The sequence below is a fragment of the Cricetulus griseus genome, chromosome X (genome assembly GCF_003668045.3).
Source record: "Cricetulus griseus strain 17A/GY chromosome X, alternate assembly CriGri-PICRH-1.0, whole genome shotgun sequence".
NCBI lineage: Eukaryota > Metazoa > Chordata > Mammalia > Rodentia > Cricetidae > Cricetulus > Cricetulus griseus.
The window spans coordinates 68,979,578-69,006,346 of NC_048604.1; the positions used below are offsets into that span (position 1 = coordinate 68,979,578).

General features: G+C 46.1%; 3 protein-coding genes across 3 annotated transcripts; 2 read left to right on the forward strand and 1 right to left on the reverse strand.

The window, feature by feature from the left end:
- Positions 1-6,109: 6,109 nt before the first annotated feature.
- Il2rg (interleukin 2 receptor subunit gamma) lies at positions 6,110-9,736 on the forward strand. Its single transcript, XM_027431747.2, has 8 exons — positions 6,110-6,224; positions 6,440-6,578; positions 6,797-6,978; positions 7,182-7,321; positions 7,787-7,949; positions 8,419-8,515; positions 8,708-8,777; positions 9,103-9,736. The coding sequence occupies exons 1-8, from the start codon at positions 6,110-6,112 to the stop codon at positions 9,286-9,288; spliced, it is 1,092 nt and encodes a 363-aa protein (XP_027287548.1). The 3' UTR covers positions 9,289-9,736.
- Positions 9,737-10,271: 535 nt separating this feature from the next.
- Positions 10,272-12,941, forward strand: CUNHXorf65 (chromosome unknown CXorf65 homolog). Its single transcript, XM_027431749.2, has 6 exons — positions 10,272-10,296; positions 10,415-10,501; positions 10,862-10,996; positions 12,025-12,093; positions 12,527-12,693; positions 12,849-12,941. Exons 1-6 carry the CDS (start codon positions 10,272-10,274, stop codon positions 12,939-12,941), a joined length of 576 nt encoding a protein of 191 aa, XP_027287550.1.
- Positions 12,942-13,479: 538 nt separating this feature from the next.
- Positions 13,480-20,592, reverse strand: Foxo4 (forkhead box O4). The gene is made up of 3 exons (XM_027431745.2): positions 19,703-20,592; positions 15,178-16,237; positions 13,480-14,890 (listed from the first exon to the last, which is right to left on the reverse strand). The coding sequence occupies exons 1-3, from the start codon at positions 20,153-20,155 to the stop codon at positions 14,883-14,885; spliced, it is 1,521 nt and encodes a 506-aa protein (XP_027287546.1). The 5' UTR covers positions 20,156-20,592; the 3' UTR covers positions 13,480-14,882.
- Between the last annotated feature and the right edge of the window lie 6,177 nt (positions 20,593-26,769).

Sequence of the window (26,769 nt, forward strand, 5' to 3'; positions counted from 1 at the left end):
CGGAGCCCTATGGTCCGGGAGCTTCGGGCCCTAGGAGGGAAAGTCAATTTCACCTACTAGAAATCCACCCGCATGGCTTTGCCAGAGGCGCAGATCCGAAATGGGGGAGGCTGCCGCGAATCTGAGCTCTAGCTGGAACTGGGTTCCCGTCGCCTCACTCAATTTTTGGCCTAAAATAAGTGCTCGGGATGTTTACTTTGGTTAATAACTGCATCTTTTACTAATCACTGAGTTTCTTAGTTCCTGCATCTGGATAATGGGTGTGTTAATGCTTCCTTTAAAAGACAGTTGTAAAGATAAGAGACTACTATTGTTTTAAAAAGCACCCGTGGTCTGAGATACGAAAAGATCCGGTCTCACAAAAAAGAAAGCACCCGTATAAATCTGAAATGCTTGTTTCCAATCTCTCCAGGCAGTTACAGCCCCTCTGCACCAAAACTCCCTAATCCTTTTGTTGTTGTTGTCGTTGTTTATTAACCCTTAGTCAGGCTTGGTGATGCTTACCTTTAGTCCCAGCAAAAGGGAACAGATCTCTTTGAGTCTGAAGCCACGCTGGTCTACTTAGTAACTTCCAGGACGGCCAAGTCAACATATTGCGACCCTGTCCCCTAAAAGACAAAACAAAACAAAAAAAAAACCAAAAGCCAGGTTGATGGTAAACACCTTTTTTTTTCCTTTTTCTTTTTCTTTTGTTTTTCGAGACAGGGTTTCTCCGTGTAGCTTTGGAGCCTATCCTGGCACTCACGCTAGAGAGCAGGCTGTCCTCGAACTCACAGAGATCCACCTACCTCTGCCTCCCGAGTGCTGGGATTAAAGGTGTGCACCAACACCCGACGGTAAACACCTTTTTTGTTTTGTATTTTAAGACAAGGTTTCTCTGTGTATCAGTCCTGGCTGTCCTGGAATTCATTCTATAGACCAGGCTGGCCTTGAACTCACTGAGATCCCACCTGCCTCTGCCTCTGCCTCCTGAGTGTTGGGATTAAAGGCATGCATGTGCCATCACTACCTGACTGGTAAACATCTTTAATCTCCGCACTGAAGAGGCAGAAGCAGGAGAATCTCTATAAATTTGAGGCCAGCCTGGAATACACAGTGAGCTCCAGGACAGCCAAGACTACATAGAGAGACCCTGTCTCAAAAACCAAAAACTAAACCAACCAACCAACCAAGCAAACAAAAAAAATGCCAACAAAGAGACAGATGTGGTGAGGTAAGCAGGTCACCCAGAGCAATATGGTGACACCTTGTCTCAAAGGGTACAGGGAAAACCATCTAAGCTTAATATGTGTGTTGCACACCTGTAATCCCACAACTCAATAGACTGACAGGAGGATATCAAGTTTACTTCCAGCCCAAACTACATAGTGATACATACACACCCCTCCTTTTTGGGTCATCCCACTGTAGCCACAGGTGGCCTGGAACTCTCTATATAGCCCAAGCTGACCTAGAACTCACAGAAAGCCCAGAACCACCTGCCTCTTGAGGCTTCCAGGTCCTATCAAAAGGAAAGGGGAGGAGGAGGAGGAGGAAATGCTCATCTTCTTCACAGAACAGTATTTATACAAAGTATCAGATATTTTCTATCATGAAGCATTGCATCTATGTATCCACAAGTATCTATGAACTCCAAGTTAAAAAAAGTTTGCTACAGCAGGGCCAGCCAGAAGGCAGACGATGCTTACCACTGTGTACAACCAGAATAGAATCCTCAGTTTTTGTATGATGGAAGCAGAGAACAGACTCCTACAAAATGTCCTCTGACCTCCATGTACACACATACAATAAGCAAGCAAATAAATACATGTAAAACAGAATCTTTGCCAGGCCTGGCGGCAAAGGGTATCAACCCCAGCACTCCTGAGGCAGAAGCAGGCAATCTCTGTGAGTTCCAGGACAGCCAGGGCTACACAATGAGACCCTGTCTCAATAAATAATTAATTTAAGAAAGAGGAGCTTCAGAGATGGCTGAAGGATTAAGAGCACTGCCTGCTGTTCCAAAGGGCAGAGGTCAATTCGTAGCACCCATATGATGGCTAACAATAGTCTGTAACTCCAGTTCCCAAGATTCTGATGCCTTCTTCTGGATTCTTCTGGTACAAGGTACAACATGTGGTCATAGACTTACATGCAGGCAAAACACTTAAACACATAAAATAAAAAGTAATAAATCTTGGACTGGACAAATGGCTCGGTGCTTAAGAGCTCTTGTTGCTCTTGCAGAGGACCTAAATTGGACTCCCAGCACCCACATGGTAGATCACAAGCATCCAGTTTCAGTTCCAGAGTAGCTGATGCCCTCTTCTCACTCCCATAGGTATCAGACATACATGTAGTGCACACATGTACATGCAAGCAAACACTCATACACATAAAAGTAAAGTAAATAAATCTAAAAATTTTAAAAATTGATTTTGTTTGTTGAGACAGGGTTTCTTTGTATTGCCCTGGCTGTCCTGGAACTCACTCACTCTGTAGACCAGGCTGGCCTCGGACTCACAGAGATCTTCCTGAATACTAGGATTAAAGGCCTGTGCCACCACCACCCAGCAATTAATCTTTTTAAAATTAAAAATAAATTTTAGAGCTGGGTGGTGGTGGCACAGACCTTTAATCACAGCACTCTAGAGGCAGAGACAGGTGGATCACTGTAAATTCAAGGCCAGCCTGGTCTACAGAGCGAGTTCCAGGAAAGGCTCCAAAGCTACACAGAGAAACCCTGTCTCGAAAACCCGAAAATAAATAAAAAAAATAAATTTTAAAAAGAACCTTTGCTGTAGTGAGAGGCACCTACTGTGTCACATGCTTTAGACAGTAACTCCTTTAATCCACAGTCCCCATGATTTAGGGACTGTTAGTGTCTCCATTTTCTGGACGAGGAAGCTGATTTATGTCCTTCTTTCCTCTTTCTTTCTTTCTTTCTTTCTTTCTTTCTCTCTCTCTTTCCTTTGAGACAGGGTCTCTCTTTGAATTCCTGGCTGTCTGTCCTGGAGCTTGCTATGTAGACCACAAAGTCACAGAGATCCTCCTGCATTTGCCTCTCCAGTGCTGGGATTAAGAGTTCATGGCACCACACCTGGCTCGAGGAAGCTGATTTTCAAAAAGTGATAATTTGCTTGCCTAGTATTATACAACTGATAGTCTGTCTATTTATAGTATTTTTTAAGGGAAAAGACAGCTAAGTGTCATAATAAAAGTACCAAAATCAGGGCCAGCAAAATGTCTCATCAAGTAAAGGTGCTTGCCACCAAGCCTGATAGTCCGTGTTCAATCCCCAGGATACATATGGTGGAAAGAACTTACTTATCCACATACATATACACACACGAGCACAAAATAAATAAATGTCTGGTCACGGTGGTGCAATGACTATAATCATAGCACTCTGGAAGCAGAGGCAGACTGATCTCTGAGTTTGAGTCCCATAGAGAGTTTGGGGACAGCCAGGGCTACATAGAAAGACTCTGTCTCACACACACAAAAAAAATAAAAAAACAAAAAACACCCAAACAAACAAAAAGTAAATAAATTAGACAAAATGACAAAATCCACTATGGAGATCAAGCCTGCAATCCCAGTGCTTGGGAAGCCAAGAAAGGCTGTTTAGGATACATAGTGGAACGGTTTCAAGGAAAGTAACAAAGACAAGTGGGTAAAAATAAATTAGCAAGTGAAATGGTGATAATGGTCCATAAGTCTGAACCCTTAGCAGTAGGGCCTCTAGAGGAGGAGAATTGCAAAGACCAGCCTTAAAATATAATCTGATTGGGTAGAGGCAAATGTACTGGATGTGCTGACTTTAGATTTAACTCTGAAGGCCTTTAGAACCAGAAATAGCAGCTGAATGTAGTGGTACACTCCTGTAATCCCAACACTTGAGGCTGGAGGTGAAAGATCAGGATACCAGATCATCATCAGCTACTCGGTAAATTTGAGACTTTGAAAAAAAATTGGAGCAATTTCTGGTTCACAGCAAGGTAGAGTTAGTTCCTTCTGCTTAATATTGCAGTGAACCTGAAACTGCTCCAATTCACTCCCTCTGCCTCTCCTCATCTCACCCTAGAGTGGTACATTTTGTCACAATTGGTGAATTTATATTCTACATTGGTACATCATTATCACCCCAAGTACAGAGGGCTTTTTTAAAAAGGGGGGGAAAGAATAGAAAAATGCAGACAGGCATGGTGGCACAGGCCTTTAGACCCCACATTCCAGAGGCAGAGGAAGATCTCTGAGTTGGAGGCCACCTGAGTTCCAGCACAGAGCAACCCTGTCTCAAGACCATGAAGTGAGAATGAGAATGAACTTAGAGTCCCCTATTCCCACCAGCGCTGTTTCCCATTGATTCCCCTGGCAATTCAGATTTGGTGGTATCAGTATTCTAGATTTTGGCCATTCTAAGAGGAGATCCTTCTCTAAATTAGGCAGTGGCTAAATTAGTCAAAGAATAAGCACTCGTGTATCCAGTGTGGCTAATATAGATTAATAGAATCCGAATCCTAAAGGCTATGGATAGCGTTTGAAGATTTTTGAGGTGAATAACCCCCTCTGTAGTGGGCCAAATGTGGCCTCCAAAAAGATATGTGCACTCAGAATTTGTGGTTTTCTTTGGCAAAAAGGGTTTTAGAATGTATGATTAAGGTAAGGATCACAAATCGAGCATGTTGGCACTTCCTTGTAATCCCAGTACTTTAGGAGGTGGAGACATAGGGATCAGAAGTTCCAGGACAGCCTCATTGCAAACCAAGTTTGGGGCCAGCCTGAGTTCATGAGACCCTGTTTCAACATCACCACTACCACCTTTCCCAGAAAAAGGGGAAGTAATAAATTGACCAAGATGGAAAGAGGATAGTTCAAGGGCACTTTACTAAAGAGATGCTTTTAAAGCAGAATCTGAAAAAAAATGAGTGTAATTTTACCAGAGAGAAAATGGAGTAGCAAATAAGGCTTAGGAAAAAAGCAGCTGGCTGGTTGCTACCTTTGTACAACTGTGTTTTGGAGAATCTCCACATCTATGCTGTAGAACTCATTACAGCATATTGTATTATTTATATGTTCCCCACTTATCTATGTGCTTCTAAAATGATGACATCTTATTTGTCTTATGTTCTCAGAACATAAACACTGTACCTAGCACATATTAAAGACCCAATAAATGTTGACTGGATAAACAATTTCAGTAAATGGCTTCTCTAATCAACCCTGTGCTTTGAGGGAAGGTAAATCTAGCCACAGAATGAAGGATGGACTGGAGAGCAGAGGCTCTTTAGAAAGGGGACCAGTTTGTGGGTTCCAGGAATAATCATGACTAAAGGTAATGAGAGGTTGATTTAACACAGTGGCTGTGGTAACAGAAAAGAGGAAACTGCTGGGAGAAATACCACAGAAACAGGGCTGATTGGATTCTCAGCATGAAAGAGAAGGGGGACATGAGGAGGATCCCGAGGTTTCAAGTCTGGCAGGTGATGATACTATTAACCAAGACAAGGAAGACAAGAAGAGAAGCAGATTTGCAGGGAGCAGGGGAGCCTGAAGCTAGCTCTCACCAGTGTCAACAGGGACCAAGCTCCGTCAGCAGCTAGCTGTGGCTATTCTAGTTTAGATTAGGTCAGAGGAAAGACAGCTATATGTGTGCTCACATGAATCAAGTCACTATTTTCCATCCTCCCAAGACTGCAGAACTTTGACAGAGGTTTAAGGGTGACTTAGTCAAGGAAGGATCATAACACAGGATGGGGGTGTTCAGACCCTACACTCTAAAAAATGACTTAGAAGAGAAGGTGACTGGGAGGAGAGTGTGTGATGGGGGTGGGTGTTCAGTAGATCCTTTCTGGACCTAGGTGGCCTGAAGATTCTTGATTCTGTGACACTGTTGTTGATCAACTATTAATCATGACCTAACATCACCTTACAGCAGAACCCAATCTCCCAGAGGACTTAGCCTATGTCACTGAACCCATTTACCAACCCCCCTCTACTGCCGTGGTTTCTAAGGTTCTTTCCACCGGAAGCTACGACAAAAGGAAATGTATGGGTGGGGAGGGGTTATAGGAGAGTGGTTCAGGTTCTGACACAGACTACACCCAGAGAAAGAAGAGCAAGCGCCATGTTGAAACCATTATTGCCATCTAGATCCTTCGTACTCCTTCAGCTGCTCCTGCTAGGGGTAGGGTGCAGCTCCAAGGTTCTCATGCCCAGTGGGAATGAAGACACCAAAGCTGGTAGGAAATCTAGGACCAGAGGGGGTTGTTGAGAGGAGAAAGGCAATGGGGAAAGGGCTGTATGGAAGAAATCTGGAGCCTGATAGTGGCCATTATAATGACTCGAAAGAGTAGAGTGGGGAGGGCACAGGGAAGGGCTCTCTGTCTCACTCTGCTGCTTCTGACCAAGATTTATTTTCTTTCACTCCACTATTTCATTTTGTTCTCAAACTTAGATTTCTTCCATGGACACATCAGTGTTCCTACTCTGCCCCTCCCAGAGGTTCAATGTTTTGTGTTCAATGTCGAGTACATGAATTGCACTTGGAATAGCAGTTCTGAGCCCCAGCCGACCAACCTGACTCTGCACTATAGGTATGAGAAGGGAGAGTGGGTAGTAGCACAAGAAAGAAAAGAAGGTGGACTAGCTGAGACAGACTGCATGGGAATCAAAGAAGAGGGTAGCCAGCTTCTCAGGCACCCTACTTGTTTCTCATGGGATAAGTTGTCAGTTCAGATGAGATGAAGCCAGGTCATAGGCATATGCAGTACCCATGTTTGCCCCATCATTCTTCCTTGTAACCGTTCTCTAGGTACCAGAGATCTGATAATAAATTCCGGGAGTGTGGCCACTATTTGTTCTCAGAAGCGATTACTTCTGGATGTCAGATTCAAAAAGAGGAGATCCAGCTCTACCAGACATTTGTCATCCAGCTCCGGGACCCCCAGAGACCCCAGAGGCAGGCTGAACAGAAGCTAAACCTACAGAACCTTGGTAATCAGAAAAGAAGTGACCAAGAGGTCAGGGAGCTTGAGGGCACTGGACATTAAAGCTTTTTCTTTCCTTCCTGTTGGTCATGAGCAGAAGGGAGAAGACAGGGGCTTGGAATGGGGAAGGGAGGAGGAATAAGGGGAATTACCTCCAAGATCCTGACTTGTCTAAGCCAGGGCAATAACCACACGCACACATATCTCCAGTGATCCCATGGGCTCCGGAGAATCTAACAGTTTACAACCGGACTGAATCCCAGCTAGAGCTGAGCTGGAAAAGCAGATACGCAGAACACTGTTTGCAACACTTGGTGCAGTACCGGAGCGACAGAGATCGAAGCTGGACGGTGAGTGACTCGGGGAATGAATGCAGTAACTAACGCCAAGCAAGAGAGAAGAAAGGATTCAACTAGCCAGATAGAAGGACCTAATACCAAGCCCCAGGTCTCTGCCTCCCAGCTCCTCTGTCCATACTTTCATTTCTTTTATTTTTATCATCCCCAGTGAGCTTTCATTCTGGCTCTCTCACCCATCCTCTTCCTGATGCAGACATGAAGTAAGACAGTGAGTGGATCTGGAGGAGAGATCCACTTCTGAGTCAAGTTAGAGAAGGGAGCAGTGCGTTGTGAGTAGCCAGGAAAGGAGAGAAGTAGAACTGGGAGGAACCAGAACCGGTTTCTTGTTTTGTTTTCCCGGAATGGGAAAGAACCAAAAATTGGAAGAATCAGAAAATGACATTCAGGTATAGGCAAGAATGTTTCCATTCTCTCTTCCTTTAAAGATAACCATTTTTCCCTCACCCTTCTCCCCAGGAACAAATAGTGGATCAGAACCCTAGATTCACCCTGCCTAGTGTGGATGGGCAGAAACTGTACACGTTCCGGGTTCGGAGCCGCTTTAACCCACTCTGTGGAAGTGCTCAACACTGGAGTAAATGGAGCCAACCTATTCACTGGGGCAGTCATACTACAAAGGGTAAAGTGCCCTAAATATATGACCCCTAAATCATGAACCCAGTACCCCAACCTTTGTAACACACTACCATCACTGTTTGCTTTATCTCTCTATCCCCAAGCCTCTACCACCACCCACTGTTAAAATTCAATCACTAAGAAGCAGGGTTTTCTATGTAGGATGAGAAGGGGTGCAGACAGAATAGGAGAGTGGCTCCCCAAGGAGGCCAAAGGGTACTCAAGGAGAATATGGAATGTGTAGGAGGTCTCTACAACATTCCATAGAGTCTGCATAGTAGAGATGACCTTGGATCTGGGCTGACCTCTTTGATTTGGTTTATTCATCTGTAAAATGTAGATAAACACTGTTCCTCCCTCTCAGGAGCTGTGTGGAAAGTAAGCATAAGGAGTGTGTTTGGCATGGTGCCTGGCATCCATGTCTTATGAGTGTCATAAATGCAGGGCTCATTTTCCTTTCCTTTTTTCTCCAGAGACTCTTTCTGTGTTTGCACTGGAAGCTGTGCTCATCCCAGTTGGCTTCATGGGATTGATTATTACCCTGATTTTTGTGTATTGTTGGCTGGAACGGTGAGATTTCAGGAAGCCCTTAAAATGCGGTGGGGGTAGCAGGGTTATTTCAGGATCTCCAGTGGTAGATCATCAAGAGCTAGGATGAGGGTGTTGAAAGGAAGCTATAGGTTCCACACTGGTCAGTTGGATGAAGGGTAATAAAGGAGCTTTAGTTTAATGCTTCTGCTCCCCTCTTTCTCTCTGCTTCAGAGCAATGCCTCGAATTCCCACCATCAAGAATCTAGAGGATCTGGTTACTGAATACCACGGGAACTTTTCGGTGAGAACACTGCCATACACATATTGCAGTCGATCAACTGCCAACTGCCAGCTAGCAAGACAGACTGTGAGGGGGGCAGGGTGGAGGGAGGAGGGGGCCTACACCACCAGGATGTGGCTGACCGAATGGAGGGTGGGCTAGGCAGAGAGACAGAGCAAAAGAGATTGTGTGATGCAGATGGAAACTGTGGTATTAGGGGCCCTGGAGCCTGGTAACCCTTCTGTAATCACAATAGTTAGAGTTGTGAGAGCTCCTTTGGCCGGAGCCTGAGTCTTTTTGCTTCCTGCCCCTCGTTGACCTCTGACCTGGAGATATCTGTCTTTAGGCCTGGAGTGGTGTGTCTAAAGGGCTGACTGAGAGTCTGCAGCCAGACTACAGCGAACGGTTCTGCCACGTCAGTGAGATTCCTCCCAAAGGAGGGGCCCTAGGAGAGGGGCCAGGAGGTTCTCCTTGCAGTCTGCATACCCCCTACTGGCCTCCCCCATGTTATTCTCTGAAACCTGATGCTTGAAGCCTGAGCCTCAATCCCTTGATGGAAACTTAGGGTCCTATATCTCTAAGAGACGCTAACTTCCCCCTGCTCATCTTGACAATCTGGATCCAATGCCCATTCCCTCCCCCCCCCCCAGTGGCTAATTTTCAATTTCACGATCCATGTAACTGCTCCTTCATTCAATATGCCCTACTTGAGAAATGCCCCTTGCCCCTTTTCCCTGCGCAAGCCCCACCCTCACCCCCAAGTCTGGCACCTTCCCCTGCTTTTGGAGACAGTCTTACCCTGTAGCCCTGGGTGGCTAGGAACTCGCTGTGTAGGCTAGGTTGGCCTATAACACACAGGCAATCCTCCTGCCTCAGCCTCCAGAGTGTTTGGGTTATTGGCATGGTCCTTCTCTTTTACAGGATCCTCCCTCCCTTTCCCCACCTACCATTCAATTGTTCCTGAATCAACGAGAAATAAAGTTTCTACCAATGATGATCAAGAATATCTGTTGTGGGGTTGGGAAGCAGGGGAAACATGGAGTTGGGAGGACTGGTGTGAAGGTAGGAAAAAGGGGCAGTACAGTCACACTGCAGAATCAAGAGCCCTACAAATTAACTGTTCTGGTAACTCACTTTGCTCTGGTAAATTTCTGTGCTCATTCCAGGGGCCATTTAGTCGTACTTGCTGTGCTGTCCCAATTCCTACGAGCTCTTTTACAGATCCCACCCAGTGTCTTCTCTCTTGGGCTTTACCTTCTACTGTTTATATCACTTCTGACATCACAATCCTTCAACTGAAGTCTCAGGCCCCACCCCTACAGACTCTGACCATCCCCCAACTGCCAAAAGCGCTCTCCTGTCTGCCTAGGCTGGGCCTCCTTGAACTTATGAGATACACCTGCCCCTTTGGTCATCCAACCCTATGGGCACCCTCAGGCCCCCAGGGCCACTAGAACACCTGCTTTCTGCATGATTCATCAAGGGATCTTTGAAGAGTGAGATGATCTTGATAGCATGTTTATCTTCATCAAACATGGAGGTGAGGGGCAGCACAGAGCAAGTCTGGGCAGGGACATGGGAGGGTTGAGGACAGCAGAGATCACAGAGGAGATGGAACCAGAGAAGGACTTGCATACCTTCATCACTTCTCTTCTCAGATAATCAAGAGTTTCTGGTCAACACCAATTGCTCTGTTCTCCTGTTGTTACATTACACCAAAAAGAAAATGGGGTTGCGTAAAACAGGTTAGTGGTTTGGGGAGGCATATGGGTGACTGAAGGTCAAAAGCAATGGGCTGCCTCTAACCACTAAACTTTCCTCCCAGCAAGAAGAGTTATCCTCATATCCCTGAACCATCTTCAAACCCATTCTGTAGAAGACCAGTGGCCCTTTTTACTCATGTTCTCTATTCTTTTGTTGTTGTTTTTGTTTTTCAAGACAGGGTTTCTCTGTATCTTTGGCTGTTCTGGAACTCACTTTGTAGATCAGGCTGGCCTGGAACTCACAGAGATCTGCCTGCCTCTGCCTCCCCAGTGCTGGGATTAAAGGTGTGAGCCACCACTGCTTGGCTTGTTCTCTATTCTTACTTGTCCCAATTACTCTAGACACCATTGATTTGTGTGATGAAACTGGGACCATGAAGTTACTTTTCCTGTCAAAGACACCTGGAGACTATGCCAGCAAATTCCTTACAGCTCGAAGTATCTACTATGTTTGTAAAGTGGAACGTGGAGCACCAGGTAGAGGCTTGGGGGGTACACTCCATGGAGTTTCTCAAGATGGATTATGAAACTTGCCCTTAACATAAGGCAGCTTTCTCTTGTAATCCCAGCACTCAGGGAACTGAGGCAAGAGGATTGTAAATTCAAAGGCAGCCTGGGCTTCATAGCAAGATCTTATTCCAAACACAAACACCATATACACACCACCACCAAACATAAAGCAGGGCTGGGATGTAGCTCAGTTGGCAGGGTGCTCACCTAGCATGCATGAAGTTCTGGGTCCCATCCCCAGCACTGCATAAAGTTGGGTGTAGTGGGGCTTGCCTATAATCCTAGCAATTGGGAGGTGGAGACAGGAGGATCAGAAGTTCGAGGTCATCTTTAACTATATAGCAACTTTGAGGACAGCCTGGGTTGCATAAGACCCTGTCTCAAAATAAATAAAGACATTCTTTTTTTTTCTAAGGTGGGGTTTCTCTGTGTAACAGCTCTGGCTGTTCTGAAACTCACTCTGTAGACCAGGCTAGGCTTCAGACTCACAGAGATGCCTGTCTCTGCCTCCTGAGTGCTGGGGTTAAAGGTGTGTGCCACCACCACCCAATATAAATACATTCTTAGAAACTGAGGTAAGGAGGATTGAGAGTTGGAGGCCATCTACATAGCAAGACACTACCTCAGAAAACACCCACAAGGTAGAACCAGGAACATTAGGAGTTCAACTTGGGCTCTATGTGATCCTATCTCAAGAACCCCCCCCAAAAAAAACAAATTAGTAAGTAAAATAGGGCATCCTTAACAGATCCAAATTGACCATGCCTAGTCAGCTCAAAGAAAGGCATTGCTTTGGTGGCACTAGGTTAGGTTCACATATACCATGTCACCCTACTTCATCCTAGGGTTCATGTAGGTCTATGCCAAAGGGGAGGGGAAAAAGTGCACCAGCTCAAGAAGATATTTAGTGTTAGAATTCTGAAATCTTGGGCTTCAAAAAGGCAGAGACTTGGTATGTATTAGGGGCTGGAAATAGCACAACGCTATGTTTACAGGTACCAAGATTGAGAATTCCTACAAAGCTGTTGTACCCCTCTTGAAGAATCCAGAACCTGAACTAGTTGGTAAGGCATGTGATGGGGGAGGGCATAGGAAGTGGTGCATGTAGCTGTGTGCTGGGCATAGTGCCATACACTGGAAGCCCCAGTTCTCCAGGGGATTTGGAGTTAAAGACAGCCTTGGCTGAGTGTGGAGGACTCTGTCAGAGAAGGGAAGGTATGAATGTAGGGATGGGACTAGCATAGTGGAGTAGGTGGGATCATAGGAGCCAAGGAAAAGGGGGACACGGGTCTAGGTAAACTTTGGGGGCTATCTAGTTGAAATTATGTGAGCCATATATGTCACTCCTTCCCCACTTCATTGTCATGTTTTCAGTTTCCCAATCACCCTCTCATCATTTCGGTCTTCGGCCAAGTTACTCTGACTGATAACTGAATGATCACGATGGCTTCTGTCTCTTGTTCTTCAGAGGTGACAGTGCTTTTTACTGTTTTCTAGAGTCCCTGCGCACACAATGTGACTTCCTGGAGAGGAGCCGAATAAAGATGCTTAGAACTCTAGAAGCTAAGAGACTGGCAGCCATGGAATCCTCTGTAAATCTCCCAGCAAGATCCCCCAAGAGTGGTGGAACCCAGCAGACCCCTAGTCCAAGCAGCCAACTGAAGGTCCGTGCACTGCTGACCCCCAAGAAGTTCCTTTCTAACCCTGATGTCTATGTTCACCACTTGACTCCAAGTTCTTTTCTCCCTCACTTGGCCCTAGACAGTAGAAACCTTCCCTGCAGAGCCTCTACATTAATATGTTTATTTCTCTTTTTTAGTCTAAATCTGCACGATCCGATGAAGATGGACCACCTGCCACCCGCAGACCATTTTATAAGACTAGAGCAGACTTTCTCAAGAGACATCGTTAACTCAATAAAGTGACCAAGTGAGAGCAGCAACTACTAGGGGAGAGTATGAAATTACTGGAATTTAACGTGAGGTTTCTTTTTCTCGAAAGACTCCTTCTCCCAAATATCTGCACAAAGGCTTCAGTAGGCTGCAGGCACCAGGGAGGCTGAGGGTGGACCAGAGCAACAACAGAGGGCTGGAGTGAGCACTTGGAGTTGGGGAGGGAGACTGTGAAGTCTGGTTACTAGACTTTTAGTACAATGAGCCTTTGAGGGCCAGAGAAGGGGGTGGGGTCTTCTCAAACCAGACTACCTCCCCTCGAGGGAGGCCGATCTTGCAGCCGCCTACTCCTGCTGGGGTTAGGTGTCCCTCCCCCACCACACACCATTACCTCCCAGGCCGAAATTCCCCCACCTCCCAGCCTGTAGGCAGTCCCTCCCACCGGCCCTTCAACTAACTGCCCTTCGCTTTTCCGCCTCCCTCCCTCCCTCCCTCCCTCCTTCCCTCCCTCCCCTATATCGGAGGGGGGCAGCAAGGCAGCAGAAACCAGAAACCAGATCTGATTATAGACATTTATTGAACTCATTTATTGATTTGACACACTTCCCCACTCCAATCTAGCACATGATACAATCTGGGTAGGCTAGGCGCTGACACAGGAAATGATGGGAACCCACAGCAGGGGTGGGGGAGGGGACAATGCAAAGGGCACTGGGGGAGGGGCTGCTTGGGGGCTGGGGTGGAGGAGCCCCAGATGGCCTCTCTGGCAGGTGCTAGTAAACCTGATCCACATTCCCCCCATCCCTGCTCATTTCCCAGACCCTCGGCCAAACTCTCCAAGCTCCCCCTTCCCTGTTCCTCTCCACAGCCCTGCCTGTCACCACACAGTCTCCCACATAACCCTGGCAGTCCATGACTGGGAAGAAGGGCAGGGACAGCTGTCACAAGCCCTGAACAGGGAGGTCTCTGTACCTAACTTTACTACCCTAAATCCTTCCTTCTTTCACGCCCCTCCCAGGCCCCAAGCCAATTCCAGGCCTTGGATGCTCTCTGGTAGCACTAACCCGCACTGGTCAAACAAGAGTGTGCATGCCCCGCAACAGCACCCTCTTCTAGGCACACAATGCAGGGGCCTGGCTTTGTATTCTTTTCTTAAACTCTAACCTAAGTCTGCAGAGAGCTTTGCCTAGACCTGGTCCAAGAGGGAAGGTTTCCCTCCAGTCACTTTTGCTACCCACCTCTCCCCAGCTTCCTGTGTCTGTCTCCCTCCTAGAATCTGTAGTGTTTGTATCATGTCACTATGACAAAGCCTTCAGAAAGAAAAAGAGCATTCTCCCATTACTAGCACCTCACCACTGTTAAAAATCTCTATATTTGTGTTTATATTTCTTTAAAAGTTTATAAAAAGCCTGTCTGTTATCTGCATCCTTCCAAAAGTGATTTGGCCTGGTGAGCCACTCCAGTGCTCAAAACTTGGCCCTTCTAGGTTCCCCCAACCCCCCGCCCCCCACCCACTGCATAAAAACCCAGGCCTGACCTAGCCTGGCCCAGCTCTAGTAAGACTCTCTACAAAAAAAATAATAATCCTGCTCCCAAAGGCAGGGGTAATAAGGCCACTGGTGACTTCACATTTCTAATAGCATTGCTGGCCCCTGCTACAAGGCCTTGGAGGTGGGAATGGGGAAATCAATGATGGCTCCTGAGAAAGGGCCATAATTACTCCCCCTAATTGGCACAGTGAGAATAAGCCCTCTTCCCTTCTTCCTCCCATCACCCTCCTCCACAATCCCCACATGCCATAGCTCTATCTTTATAATTTCCTCAACACTCATGTATGTGACCACCCAACCCTGGCTCTAAAGCAGGGTCCCAAACTTCTGGGGAGGGCTCAAGGAGAAAAAGTAGATAAGGGCAGGCCTGGCTCCACCTCTGAAGCAGGGGACAAAGCTTCTGGCTGTGACTCAGGGATCTGTGAGGAAAAAATGGGGGACAAGATAAAAAGATTCATTTGGGGCACCATCCAGATCCAGATTCATACTAAGCAAAGGCACTCCCCCCACCCCTCCCCCCTCCCGGTGCCACAGCTCTCCCTTCTGCAATGAGGAGCCGCTGGGAAGTCCCACTTAGAATATGACATCCTCCCATCAACTCCCCAGTAACTCCTGTTATCAGCTATAAGGCTCTCTCTAGCTCAGATCATAGAACTAGCTGAGCATTCAAGAACAGAGATGATGTAGTGATCAGGGGGTGCTATACCTGGCTCAAAGTTGAAGTCCAGTCCCTCACCGCCATCCATGAGGTCACTGATGATGTTATCCATGTCGCACTCCAGGTTCTCCATATACATATCAAGATCTAGATCCTGAGGCATTCTGTCATGGCTGGTAGCTTCAGTAGGAGATGTGAGCACAGGGGTTCCCAGGACCTTAGGGATCGGAGCACCTCCCATGATGGGAGGTGGAGCCATCACAGAAAGGGTGGGAACCAGGTTGCTGGGACCTGGACCCTCTAGCGGCTTAGGGCATAGGCTAACTCCAGTAGCCAGCTTGCTAGAGGAAGGCATTCCTCCCAGTAACAGAAGTGTGGGAGCCTGAGACAGAATAGGATCTACCTGGGTCATGAGAACATCAGCAGGAGGTGGTGGTGTATCAGAGGTGAGCAAGGCCTCTAGAGACTGGGAGCTTGAATAGCACCCTTCTCCTGCTGACAGAGGCCCATCTATTGGGCCAAAAAGGGAGGCACCATAGCTATGTAATGGGCCAGCAAGCCCAGGATGTTGCAAAGAGAAGCCAGAGAGACTGCTTCTAGACAGCAGGGAATGGGGAGATGCAAGATTGAGCCCATCCAGCAGCTCTAGATCTTCACTGAGGGTGGGAGGGACACCCCCTGAGTAGCTGCTGGCTGAGGCTGACATTTCCTCTTCTGCTAGCACCTCAGACTCCGGCCCCATTGGGGACAGCCGGGTGCTGACAGTGCTAGCATTTGAACTGCTTCGTGGACGGAAGGTGGTCCACAGATCAGCTTCTTCCCGATTTCGAGGACAAGGGCTGCTTGACCACTTGGCAAAGTGGCCTAGAGGGCTCCTTGGAGTGGCACCTTCAGGTGGAGCTGGCAGGACAGATGGTTTCTTCTTGGGGCCTTTGCTGCGGCCCCGGAGCAGCTTGCTGCTGCTATCCATGGAGGCAGCCCTGCGGCGGGGTGCCTTGCCACCCTTGCCACCCTCGGGATTCAGCATCCACCAAGAGCTCTTGCCAGTGGCCTCGTTGTGAACCTTGATGAACTTGCTGTGCAAGGACAGGTTGTGACGGATGGAATTCTGCATGGGACAGAGGTGTAGAAAAAGGGGCATTGAAACGTGTAGGGGAGGTTGGTGGGCAGCAGTCTAATCTACGGGGAGGCTGGGACAAAGCAGAAGACTCCAAAGTCAAATCCAGGAAGGAAACTAGAATGTGCCAAGGAGAAGAAATTATACAAAGTTCCCAAGCTCAGTGTCTTCTCCAGGCTTCTCATAGGGTGACAAAGTAACAACATACTTTCCAGGGAGAGCTACTATCTTCCCTAGAAAGGCTCCTCCCAAATCTCTGAATGTAGTGTTGGGTTGGTGGGCATGGTGGATTATTCCACCTAGAAGAACTAGGCTCAGATGGGGAAAAGCATTCCATAGCACCATTCCTTTCCTGATGTGCAGGCTTGGGTGGAGAATACAGGATGGTGGCCATACCAGTCCAGGAATGACCTGTCCTGGGTCAGTTCTCTAAATAGGCTAGGGGCTAGAAGCTTAGTACAGCTGGTACTCCATTCTTCCCTAGGTCTTTAGGCCAGCCAGATAACTCTCTAAAATTGGATCCCAAGTCAAGTTTTTAATTCTAGCACTTGGACAGCAGAGGCAGGTAGATGTCTGTGAGTTTGAGGCCAGCCTGGTCTACAGAGTGAGTTCCAAGACAGGCTCCAAAGTTACACAGAGAAACTCTGTCCTCTGTCTCAAAACACCAAAGAGAGAGGGGGGAGGGAGGGAGGGAGAGAGGGAGAGAGGGAGAGAGAAAAAGATCCTATCCATATTTGTGCCAATTGGGACCTACTCAATACTTTTATGAGGTGTAATTTCTCTGTCCCCTTTTCCTAGGGAGACATTTCCTTCTCTAAATTCTACTGGAGGCCAAGCTTAAATCCTATGCCTTTTAAATAAAGTTTGCTTATCTTTCATAGCCAAATTTCTTGTAGTATTTTGTATCTGTTTCCCACAGTTTTACCCAATCTATATGGCATGGTTTATGGTTTCATGTAATTAGTCATGTCAACTGTAAGTACTAAAGGCACAAACAATGCCCTCCAGTCCCACTGTCCCCAACAATGCCCCCTCAGAGTGCCAAGGCCACAGCATATCAAGTACACAATACATAATCGATACTTGTCCAACCAGTAGGTAGCCCCTAGATGTCTATAGTGACATTTTCCTTGAAGCTCTGTCAGCTCTTGGGTGCCCTGGATATTGGGACCTACCTATTATTTGTTTTTCTTCACTAGTGACATTTAGATAAATATACCTTTTCCCCCCTAGTAGTCCAGGGTTCAAGATGGAGGTTGACACTTCTTGAGTCCCTTGTGCTACTTGTTTTTACTGGTTGGTATATGCTGTGCCCCCCACCTCCCATCGCTTCCCTACCTTCTTCCCAGTTTTTCACCCTGGAAGTCTAAGTATTTGAGAATAATCTCTCTACACTAAAGATCATTTGATTCCCATACGGATCTCTTTATTTTAGAAATAAATTCAGGAGGAAGCGGAGACATGATAGGAACCACTAAGAAACCGAGGCTCTAGACATCGAGAAACCATTTCTATTTGAATGGTAAAAGGGCAACCCTTGTCTTGAAGAGCATGGCTTGACCAGCCTCTTGTGCCAGAAAGATTTCCTTGCCTCCCTGAGCCCATCCATCCACCTTGGGCTCTTAGTGACTGAGCACCATTGTGTCTTCTAGCTCCGTGATTTTTCTCCCTTCTTTTTCTCTAATTGTGGGTTTACAGAAGTGTGTGTGTGTGTGTGTGTAGTGCTGGGGTTCAAGTCCAGAGACTCACATATGCTGTGCAAAGGATTAACTACTAATCTATACTTCTGTCCACATCCCCTCTCCGGCGAACAAGCAAGTAGGAGAGGTCAGTTTCCAGGTGCCTAGAACTGTTTGAGGTGTGTGTGGGGGAGGGGCTGACAAACTGCTCACTACAGCCACCTAACTTAAGCGTTCTTGTTCAAGTGAGTGCCGCCCCCTGGTGGGGTGGGAGTGACCTTGGCACAATACCAGGGAAGTGTGAAGCTTCCTGCTGGGGGGCTTTGGAAGCTCTAGACCCCTTCTGACTATGTTTGGCAATGAAAGCAAGCCAGGCTTTCCTTAGAGAAACAGCATCTTCAGCAAAACTTGCATTCAAGTCCTCACTCTGATAGTAGGCTAAGTACCTAACCTCCAGTGCCTTAATTTCCTCATAATGTAGACTCTCAGAACTGCCACGCAGACTAACAAAATGAAAAGAATCTTAACATTATTTCACAGTTTTAGAGTCAGCTTAGTGGCAACCGCACTGCCCTGGGTTCAGTTCCCAGAACCAAAAGGGGAAAAAAAAGAATTTCATAAACTATAAAGGCCGTGTTAAGCGTAAATCATAAGGAGGGACTACTCCCACAGTATAACAAGCAACTCGTGGTCATTCTACCCTGGAAAATCAACTTAAGAGAAAAGAAAAACAGCTGTGCGGGCTGGGTCCAAGGAGGGGAGCTCTTTGTGAGCTTGAGATTGTGGCATGGCAGTCTACCCAGAAATAGTGCCAAGGGTCTCAGTCAGCTGTCCCATCTTCTGTTCTGTCTGGCCTCTACACATACTGCAGATCTGTTCCCTAACATCTACAGGAAGATCCTCTGTTCATTCTGTCCTCTGTACTTGGTACACCAATCCTAACTACCTACAGAGGTACAAGGCATTGATATGCTTGAACTCTTTGATTCCTTAGAGTCTGTATTTCTCTGGCAAATTTTTTCGGTTATGTTTGAGATCTTCCCAGTTTCTTCAAGAAGACCAAGAGAACTCCCAACCTGGACTCTAAAATCAGAGTTCTATGATACCTCTTTTCTCATGAGTAGTATTCCCCAGCAACAAAGACTTTCGCCGAGAGTTTGGATAGCTCCTTGCAAGGAAGAATTTTCGATAACAGAAGGTAAATTGAGGCAGATAGCAGTTCACAGCCTTTTTCCTTAGTGCACAATATAAGCTGCCTTTCCTCATGGATACCAACCACTTTCCCCCCCTTCACCGCCCACTCCCCCTTGGGCAGAGCAATCCTGTAACAGTTCCTGTTCACTGAGGTATTGGGAGGCGAGCAGGGAATCCGAGTAATCCCGCAGGAATGGGCCAAAAGGTGTTGGGTGGGAGGTGAGGGAGGGGGGAAGGCTAGGTGCGGGTGGAGAATCCACACAGTTCCTGCTGTACATAGGATAAAGACTTCTCTGTGGGAATAAATGTTTGGAGCAGCTCAAGCCAAAGTGCTGAGTAGCGGGTAGAGAATTCGATTTTCCTCAGAGCAGGGACAGTGTCTTATTCATCGCTGATCCTCCCGCTTCAAGCTCTGAGTGTGGCATATACTATGTACTAAGTAAATGTTTGTCTAACTGAGGATTGAAGGTGGATCTTTGGGCTTCCCAACCGAGTAGAGAGGCGATAATGGGCCCCCCCGGAGTGAGACTAACCAGAGGGGGTTCAAGGGTGGATGGCGTGAAGGTAAGGGAGTTATACTTACTTTCCATCCCGCCGAGCTGTTGCTGTCACCCTTGTCCTTGAAGTAGGGCACCGTGCGGACCATCCATTCGTAGATCTGGGCAAGTGTCAGCCGCTTCTCCGGGGCACTTTCAATGGCCTGGCTGATGAGTTCTGCATACGACTGATTTCCCCAGGCATTCCGGCGGGAGCCTCCCTTCCGAGGACCTGTTACAGCCCCCAGGATTCCCGGCTGGGGGCCCCCTGCCGGCTCTGGGAGCCTAGAGGGCAACAGGATGGGTTCGGAGGGTCCCTCCGAGTGTACCTTCTGTCCCAGACCTGGCTCCACCTCGGACGGTTCGGGTGGCTCCGTAGTGAGCTCTGGTCGAGGAAGGGGCCAGGTGCAGGATCGCGGACGGCTCTGGGGTTCGAAGTCGGGATCGAGGTCTATGATCGCGGCAGCCTCTGTGGCTGACTTTTTATTCTCTGGATCCATACGTGGAGCTGAACCTCTGCAGCTGAGCGTTCAGTGGAGCCTGCCACCGTCCCTCACCATGCCTCCCCCCAGGGGGGAAGCAACGAGGGCCAGGAGGCACATTCCTGCCAGTTCTCAGAAAGTCACGAAAGTCTCGGGATTCTAGACCCCAAACTGTCCCTTCCACTCAGGTCTCCGATCTCCTGCCCGACTACAGGCTGCAGCCTCAGAGCGCTACTCTGAGGCACCACCTGTAACCTCCGCCTAGCGAAGGCACTTTCTGCACCCTCTCACTCAGCTTCCTGCTCTTTTAAACCTGAGGCACCATATCCCCTCATACATTGCGCTCCCATCACCGAACGTCTCAGCGAAGTTCCCTCCCCCTTTTAAGTTGCTGCCCCCCGGACACTCCTCCCAAATTTCCTCCACCCGGATCGCTGCCCTCCCCCACGCCCCGCTCCCCGGCGTCACTTGTCCCTCCCCTGGCTCCCCCTCCCCCCGCCTCTTCCCTCCAGGTCACTCTTGATAGGGTCAAGGTTCCCGCGGCCCCAGCCTCTCTTTTTCCAGTACAGAATCCCCTATCGAACCCCCCCACCCCCCGCCCCCCGGGTTTCCCTTTTGTTTTGCTCCAAGCAGCAGCCCCCGCCTGACGTCTCTGTTTACCACTCGCTGGGGCAGCCATCTGCGCACGCGCCTCGAGAGCCAGTTGGGAAACCGAGTTCTTCAGTCGTGCCACCCAGGTCGGTCTCGAGGACTACATCTCCCGTCCTACCTTGCGATCAGGAGTCCGATATCGGCAGCAGGACCGAGGCGCGTGGCAGGATATGGGGAGGTGGAACTTTAATGATTAGAGGTCGTCCCGGACTCGCTTTCTTTTCTTAAAAATCATTTCCCTCGCTTCTTCCCTTACCACCCGCTAACTCGAGTTTCGGGGTCGCCCAAGTGACGGTTTTGAGAGACACTAGACGTTCCGTCTTTAGTTAAGAAAGCAAAATGAAAAATATTGTCCCTATAAAAAGCAGGAAGAGTAGCAACAAGTAGGGAACTGATTAGAAAATACGATACATTCACGAATGCTGGGGCATTGAGTGGGGAACTTGTATAGCATAACAAATGATGTTAACTGATGGTGGTGTTCTCGCCTAGCCTCTCCACCCTCCCTGTGCAGTTCACAGACATCTTAAGCCATTTTCCTCCGTCGGCTCTACCGGTCTCCTCTGAAATACTGATAGTCTGCTTTTCCCGATCTTCAACAGCTTCTCATTCAATAGAAGCTCAACTGAACTTTTTCAGCAATCTCTTCCTGCACCCACACCCTTACCCTCTAGCTACTCCTAACCTCTGAGTTTGGTTAGCAGCTGTCCTGGGTCTACATAGCCTTCCAAATCACACTTGCCTGTCACCTTTCCATTTTTGTAACTTGCTACTTCCAAATCCCAAATGGAGACATAATGACTGCATTTAAGGGCCGTGGAATGGTGGTGCTCGTCTTTAATTGCAGCGCTCAGGAGGCAGAGACTGACAGATCTCTGTGAGTTAGATGCCATCCTGATTTATATAGTGAGTTTCAGGTCAGCCTGAGCTCTCGAAAAAACAAACAAAAACCCCAAACAACAAACAATAACAATCTCTGCATTTAAATGGCATTATTATCCTAACTGGATCTCCTTTCATTCTTCATCCCACTACCCCCACTACAGGTTGTTTTATGTTGCTACCAAGATTACCTTTCTAAAAAACATCTAGTAAATAACAGTTAAAACATGTACCAGTCACTGTTCTAATTGCTTTACCAATTGTCTTAGTCACTGTTCTAGTGCTGTGAAGAGACACCATGATCAAGGCACCTCTTATGAAAATTGGGGGCTTACTTACAATTTCAGAGGTTTAGTCCATCATTATCATGGCAGGGAGCATAATGGCACATGTGGCTCTAGGACAGTCACTGAAAGCTGCATCCTGGTCTGCAGATCTAGAGAGAGAAAGTGTATGACACTGGGCATAGCTTGAGCTCAAAGTGACATCCTTAGTGACACACTTCCTCCAACAGTGCCACACCTTCTAATCCTTCTAATCAAATAGTTTTAATAGTGCAATTCCCTGGTGACTAAGCATTCAAATATATGAGCCTATGGGGGGGCATTCATATTTAAACTACCACACCAATGTTAGCTCACTTACTCCACACATAACCCTGCAAGGTAGATAATGCTATTTTATAGATGAAAATGTTGTTGATTTCAGAGATGAAGTGATTTACTTAAGAAAATGGATTTCGGTTCTCATCCTTCCCTCAAGTTTCTATATTGGGAAAAGTCCCATCCATTGTTTCATGTTTTCCTCAGGTACAGCTTGTTGTTCCCTTTGTGCATTTTAAAGCACCTCTGGCAAGCTCTTGTTATATAGCTGCAGGCCATATTTGCTTGCTGGTCTGTGTCTTATAAAAAACTGAGTTCCTGAGGGCAGAAACAAGTCTTATGTATCTGTGATCTCAGCTCTGGGTCACAGTTAATGTTGGCCAAATGAATGAATGAATAAGATCAACAATTAAATATTACACTTAGATACAAATACGTGTTTCTTTGCCTGGTCATATTGCAATTTTTCTGCTAGATAGCAAGGTTCTAGAGAGACTGTAATTTAATTTGCTTACTGTTTGAATTGTTGCTGTCTATATTATTTTCCTCTCCTTCCTCTTTGGTTTTTGGAAACAGAATCTCATGTAACAAACCCAGGGTGGCCTTGAACTGTTGATCATCCTGCTTCCACCTCTCAAGTCCTGGTGTAATAGGTCATTTGTCCAGCACTTATACAGCTAACTAAAAAAAAAAATAGTTTCGTTTGTTTTGTTTTGTTTTTGTATTTTTGAGATGGGGTTTCTCTGTGTACAGCCTTTGCTATCCTGGAACTCTCTCTGGCAACCAGGCTGGCCTCAAACTTATAGAGATCCATCTGCCTCTGCCTCCCAAGTGCTGGGATCAGAGGCATGTGCCACCACCGGGCAGGGTGTGTGTGTGTGGGGTGTCTCTTCTTTCACCATGTGGGTTTCCGTGATCAAACTCAGGTTGTAAGACTTGGGGCCAAGTGCCTTTACTCGCTGAGCCATCTTACCTGCTCAGTTGATTTTCTGTTATGTTAAGATTCTCCTCTTGTGAGGAAGAATGTCCACACAACCATGATTTTTCAGCAATTTTGACACTTTGGGCCTTCAAAGTGGTATTAGCCTGTTCATGGTATGAGAAACTGTCTTTTTTTAAAAAAAGATTGTATTTATATATTATGTATACAACATTCTGCTTCCATGTATATCTGCACACCAGAAGAGGGCACCAGATCTCATAAGGGATGGTTGTGAGCCACCATGTGGTTGCTGGGAATTGAACTCAGGACCTCTGGAAGAGCAGCTGGTGCTCTTAACCTCTGAGCCATCTCTCCAGCCCTGAGAAATTGTCTTGATTTTCCATATTCTTAAAATAATATTGGGGGTATATTTGTGTATTTGTGTGTGTGTGTGTGTGTGTGTGTGTGTGTGTGTGTGTATGAATGCATGCATATTTGTGTACACGTTTGTGTATATATGTGTGGGGAGGCCAGAGGTTGATGTCAGGTGTTCTCCTCGATCACTCACTCTCCACCTTATTTTTAAAACCAGATCTAACTGAACTGATTCAGCTAGACTGGCTGGCCAGCAAGCAAGACCCTTCTGTCTCTGCCTTCTTCCCAAATCTTGGGGTATAGATGTATACCTTGAGCTCTGTTTTAATCTGAATGTTGGGTATTTGAACTCAGGTCCTCGTGCATGTACATCAAGCCCTGAACTAGCCCCTCTATATTCTTTTGTCCTTCTCCAACATGGATTTGTTCCCTACCTATGGACTACCTTGGTTGCATACGGAAGGCCATATGTTTCTACATGAGGTCTAGAGTAGGAAGATGGGAAATACTTGCTCACAATGCCTGTAAACATCTTCTGCATATGCTTCTTCCTCCTGCAGCTCCGCCTAGAGTCCTTCGTGATAATTGCTTCGTGAATATCAAATTTGATGGCCAAGAGTCTAGTGGGCATTACGTTACAGGAAGCTTTTCTCTAACTGAAACAGGTGTGGTGTCAGATCATGTAGAGTTGCTGAGATGGGGAAATGGTAGGGCGGGGCACGAATCTGTCCTGGCTTGAGTTATGTCTTTCATTGTCTCCTTTGTGTATTTGTTTGAAAAGGCCCACCTCTCTTCTAACTCATGTCCATTACCCCCTTACAGCTCCAATTCAAATCTCCAAACTTGAGTGCTCATATAAACTTTCCTTAACTAGTCCAATCTAACAAATCTTTTATTTATTTTGTACCTTCTGAACCACTATAAACTTGGTTTATATTTTTTGAATGTTGTGGTTGTAGTTACATGACTTTTTTTAAAAAAAGATTTATTTATTTATTTATCATGTATACAGTGGGTGCCAGAAGAGGGCACCAGATCACATTACAGATGGTTGTGAGCCACCATATGGTTGCTGGAAATTGAACTCAGAACCTCTGGAAGAACAGTCAGTGCTCTTAACCTCTGAGCCATCTCTCCAGTCCCGTTACATGACTTTTTATTTCATGGGAGTATTATTGTCTCCTTCATCAGACTGTGAACTCTTCCATCAATCAACAGAAACTTGTTAAGCTGTCACAAGATGATATATATATATATATATATATATATATATATTTGAGAAAGAGTATTACAATGTAGTCCTGGCTGGTCTGGAACAGACACACACACACACACACATACACATGAATGATATGCTGTAGAACCAGGTGTTTGAGGTGAGTGAGCAAAAGGATTGGTGGAATGATAAAAAAAACATGACTATGAAGCTACAAAGTTCAGGGTAACTTATCTCATTGCTGTGGGAGTGTTAGAGTAAATGTTAGTCAAGCTAGACATGTCTGCAACCTCAGTGCTTATGAGGCAGAAGCAAAAAAAAAATCACTTTCTGCAAGTTCAAGGCTAAGCTGGTCTACATAGCTAGCTCCAGACCCACCAGAGATACACAGAGAGACTCTGCCTCAAACAGAACCAAAGCAAACCAAACCAACCAAGTAAGCAAAATCCAACCTGCCAAACACAACAACAAGAACAGACAACAACAACAACAACAACAACAACAACAAATACAAAAACAGCCAAGTAGAGTCAGCAAGGTGGCAGTGAAAAATAGAAAAGGCGTGGGGGAGGAAAGAGAATCAACAGGAAGCCATTGTGAGTGATGAACAGATACAGCAGGACATGGGAGTTAAGGGCTTTTGTCTCATAGTCCATTTCTCCTCGAATGGATTTTATTTGTTACATTTTCTCTTTTTCTCTTGAAGGTCATAGGGGTTTGGCTGTCTTGCCTCTGTCACTGCTGCTGCTGCCCACTCTTCGACTTGGGTGCCACCCGCAAGCCTGCTGCCAAACTGGCTCTATTAATTTGAACAAAGACAGACATTTCTCCATTTCTTTTTTGCCCTATTCAACTCTGAAAACCTCACTTGAGTTTTTATAGGATTTTCTAGTAATCACAGGGAAAGATGTCATCCTTGTCATGTTAAGAACTAGTTGAGTAATAATACAAAGTACACTTATATTAATAAGTGACACTTAATTGCCTTTGCTAGGTTTATTACACAAATTATCTAACAACATATGCAACTAATTTAAGCTAAATTCTATTGCTATTTTCTTCTTGCCTTTCTTTTTTTCTTCCTTCCTTCTGTTTCCTTTTCGTTTTGTTAAAAAATTTCAGCTATTGAGGTCTACTGAGAGCATGATAAATATGGTTGATAACAATATGCTATATTTTAAAAGTTGTGAGATAGTATACTTTAAGTGTTCTCAAAATAAAAATGATGAATATGTGTGATCTAACATGTTAATTGGTTTAATTTAGCCATGCCAATGTGAACATACTGTCTTGTGTATCATAATTGTGCATGACTTTATTTATGAACTAAATAAATGAATGGAAAAAAATTTCAGCTATTAATTTTATGTGTGACTGTATATGTACCATATGTGTGCTTAGTATCTGTGGAGGTCAAAAAAGGTCATAGTGTCTCTTGGAACTGTGGTTATGGGTGGTTGTGAATCCCCATGTGAATGCTGGGAATAGAACCTGAGTCCTTTACAACAACAAGTGGGTTTTTTTATTTTCTTTTGAGACAGGGTCTCAGGCTGGCCTGCAACTCAGTAAATAGCTGAAGAAGACCTTAAACTGCCGAGCATCTGCTTCCATCTCCCAAGTGCTATGATTGCAAGTATGGGCCACAACACTGGCTGCTTTCTTGTATGTTTGTTTGTTTTTCCTTTTTTTTAAAACTGGAGGTAGGTGTGGGCACACACAAAAAATATGAGACAAAGAAGAATTGAGTTACATAACTTAGTGGGAGAGTACGAGACCTATGGGTACTACAGAAAAAATGACGGGAAAAGTTTACAGACCATGAACACATCCTCATACTTTAAACTTACAGGAAAAGAATATAATAATATATTAGTTTATTATTATATGTTCATAATTTTGGTGAAGATATATTGAAAATGATAAGCAGAAAAAAGTTATTTTCCTTCAAGACAGGGCTTCTCTGTGTAACAGCCCTTGCTGTCCT

Bases quoted from the DNA above. Each gene is read 5' to 3' on its own strand.
- Il2rg (XM_027431747.2), top strand. From the start codon at position 6,110: ATGTTGAAACCATTATTGCCATCTAGATCCTTCGTACTCCTTCAGCTG. The intron at 6,579-6,796 runs GTATGAGAAGGG...ACCGTTCTCTAG, and splicing joins AACCTGACTCTGCACTATAG to GTACCAGAGATCTGATAATA. The intron at 8,516-8,707 runs GTGAGATTTCAG...TCTCTGCTTCAG, and splicing joins GTGTATTGTTGGCTGGAACG to AGCAATGCCTCGAATTCCCA.
- CUNHXorf65 (XM_027431749.2), top strand. From the start codon at position 10,272: ATGTTTATCTTCATCAAACATGGAG. The intron at 10,502-10,861 runs GTTAGTGGTTTG...CAATTACTCTAG, and splicing joins AATGGGGTTGCGTAAAACAG to ACACCATTGATTTGTGTGAT. The intron at 10,997-12,024 runs GTAGAGGCTTGG...CTATGTTTACAG, and splicing joins AGTGGAACGTGGAGCACCAG to GTACCAAGATTGAGAATTCC.
- Foxo4 (XM_027431745.2), bottom strand. From the start codon at position 20,155: ATGGATCCAGAGAATAAAAAGTCAGCCACAGAGGCTGCCGCGATCATA. The intron at 16,238-19,702 runs GTAAGTATAACT...TGTCCCATGCAG, and splicing joins ACAGCTCGGCGGGATGGAAA to AATTCCATCCGTCACAACCT.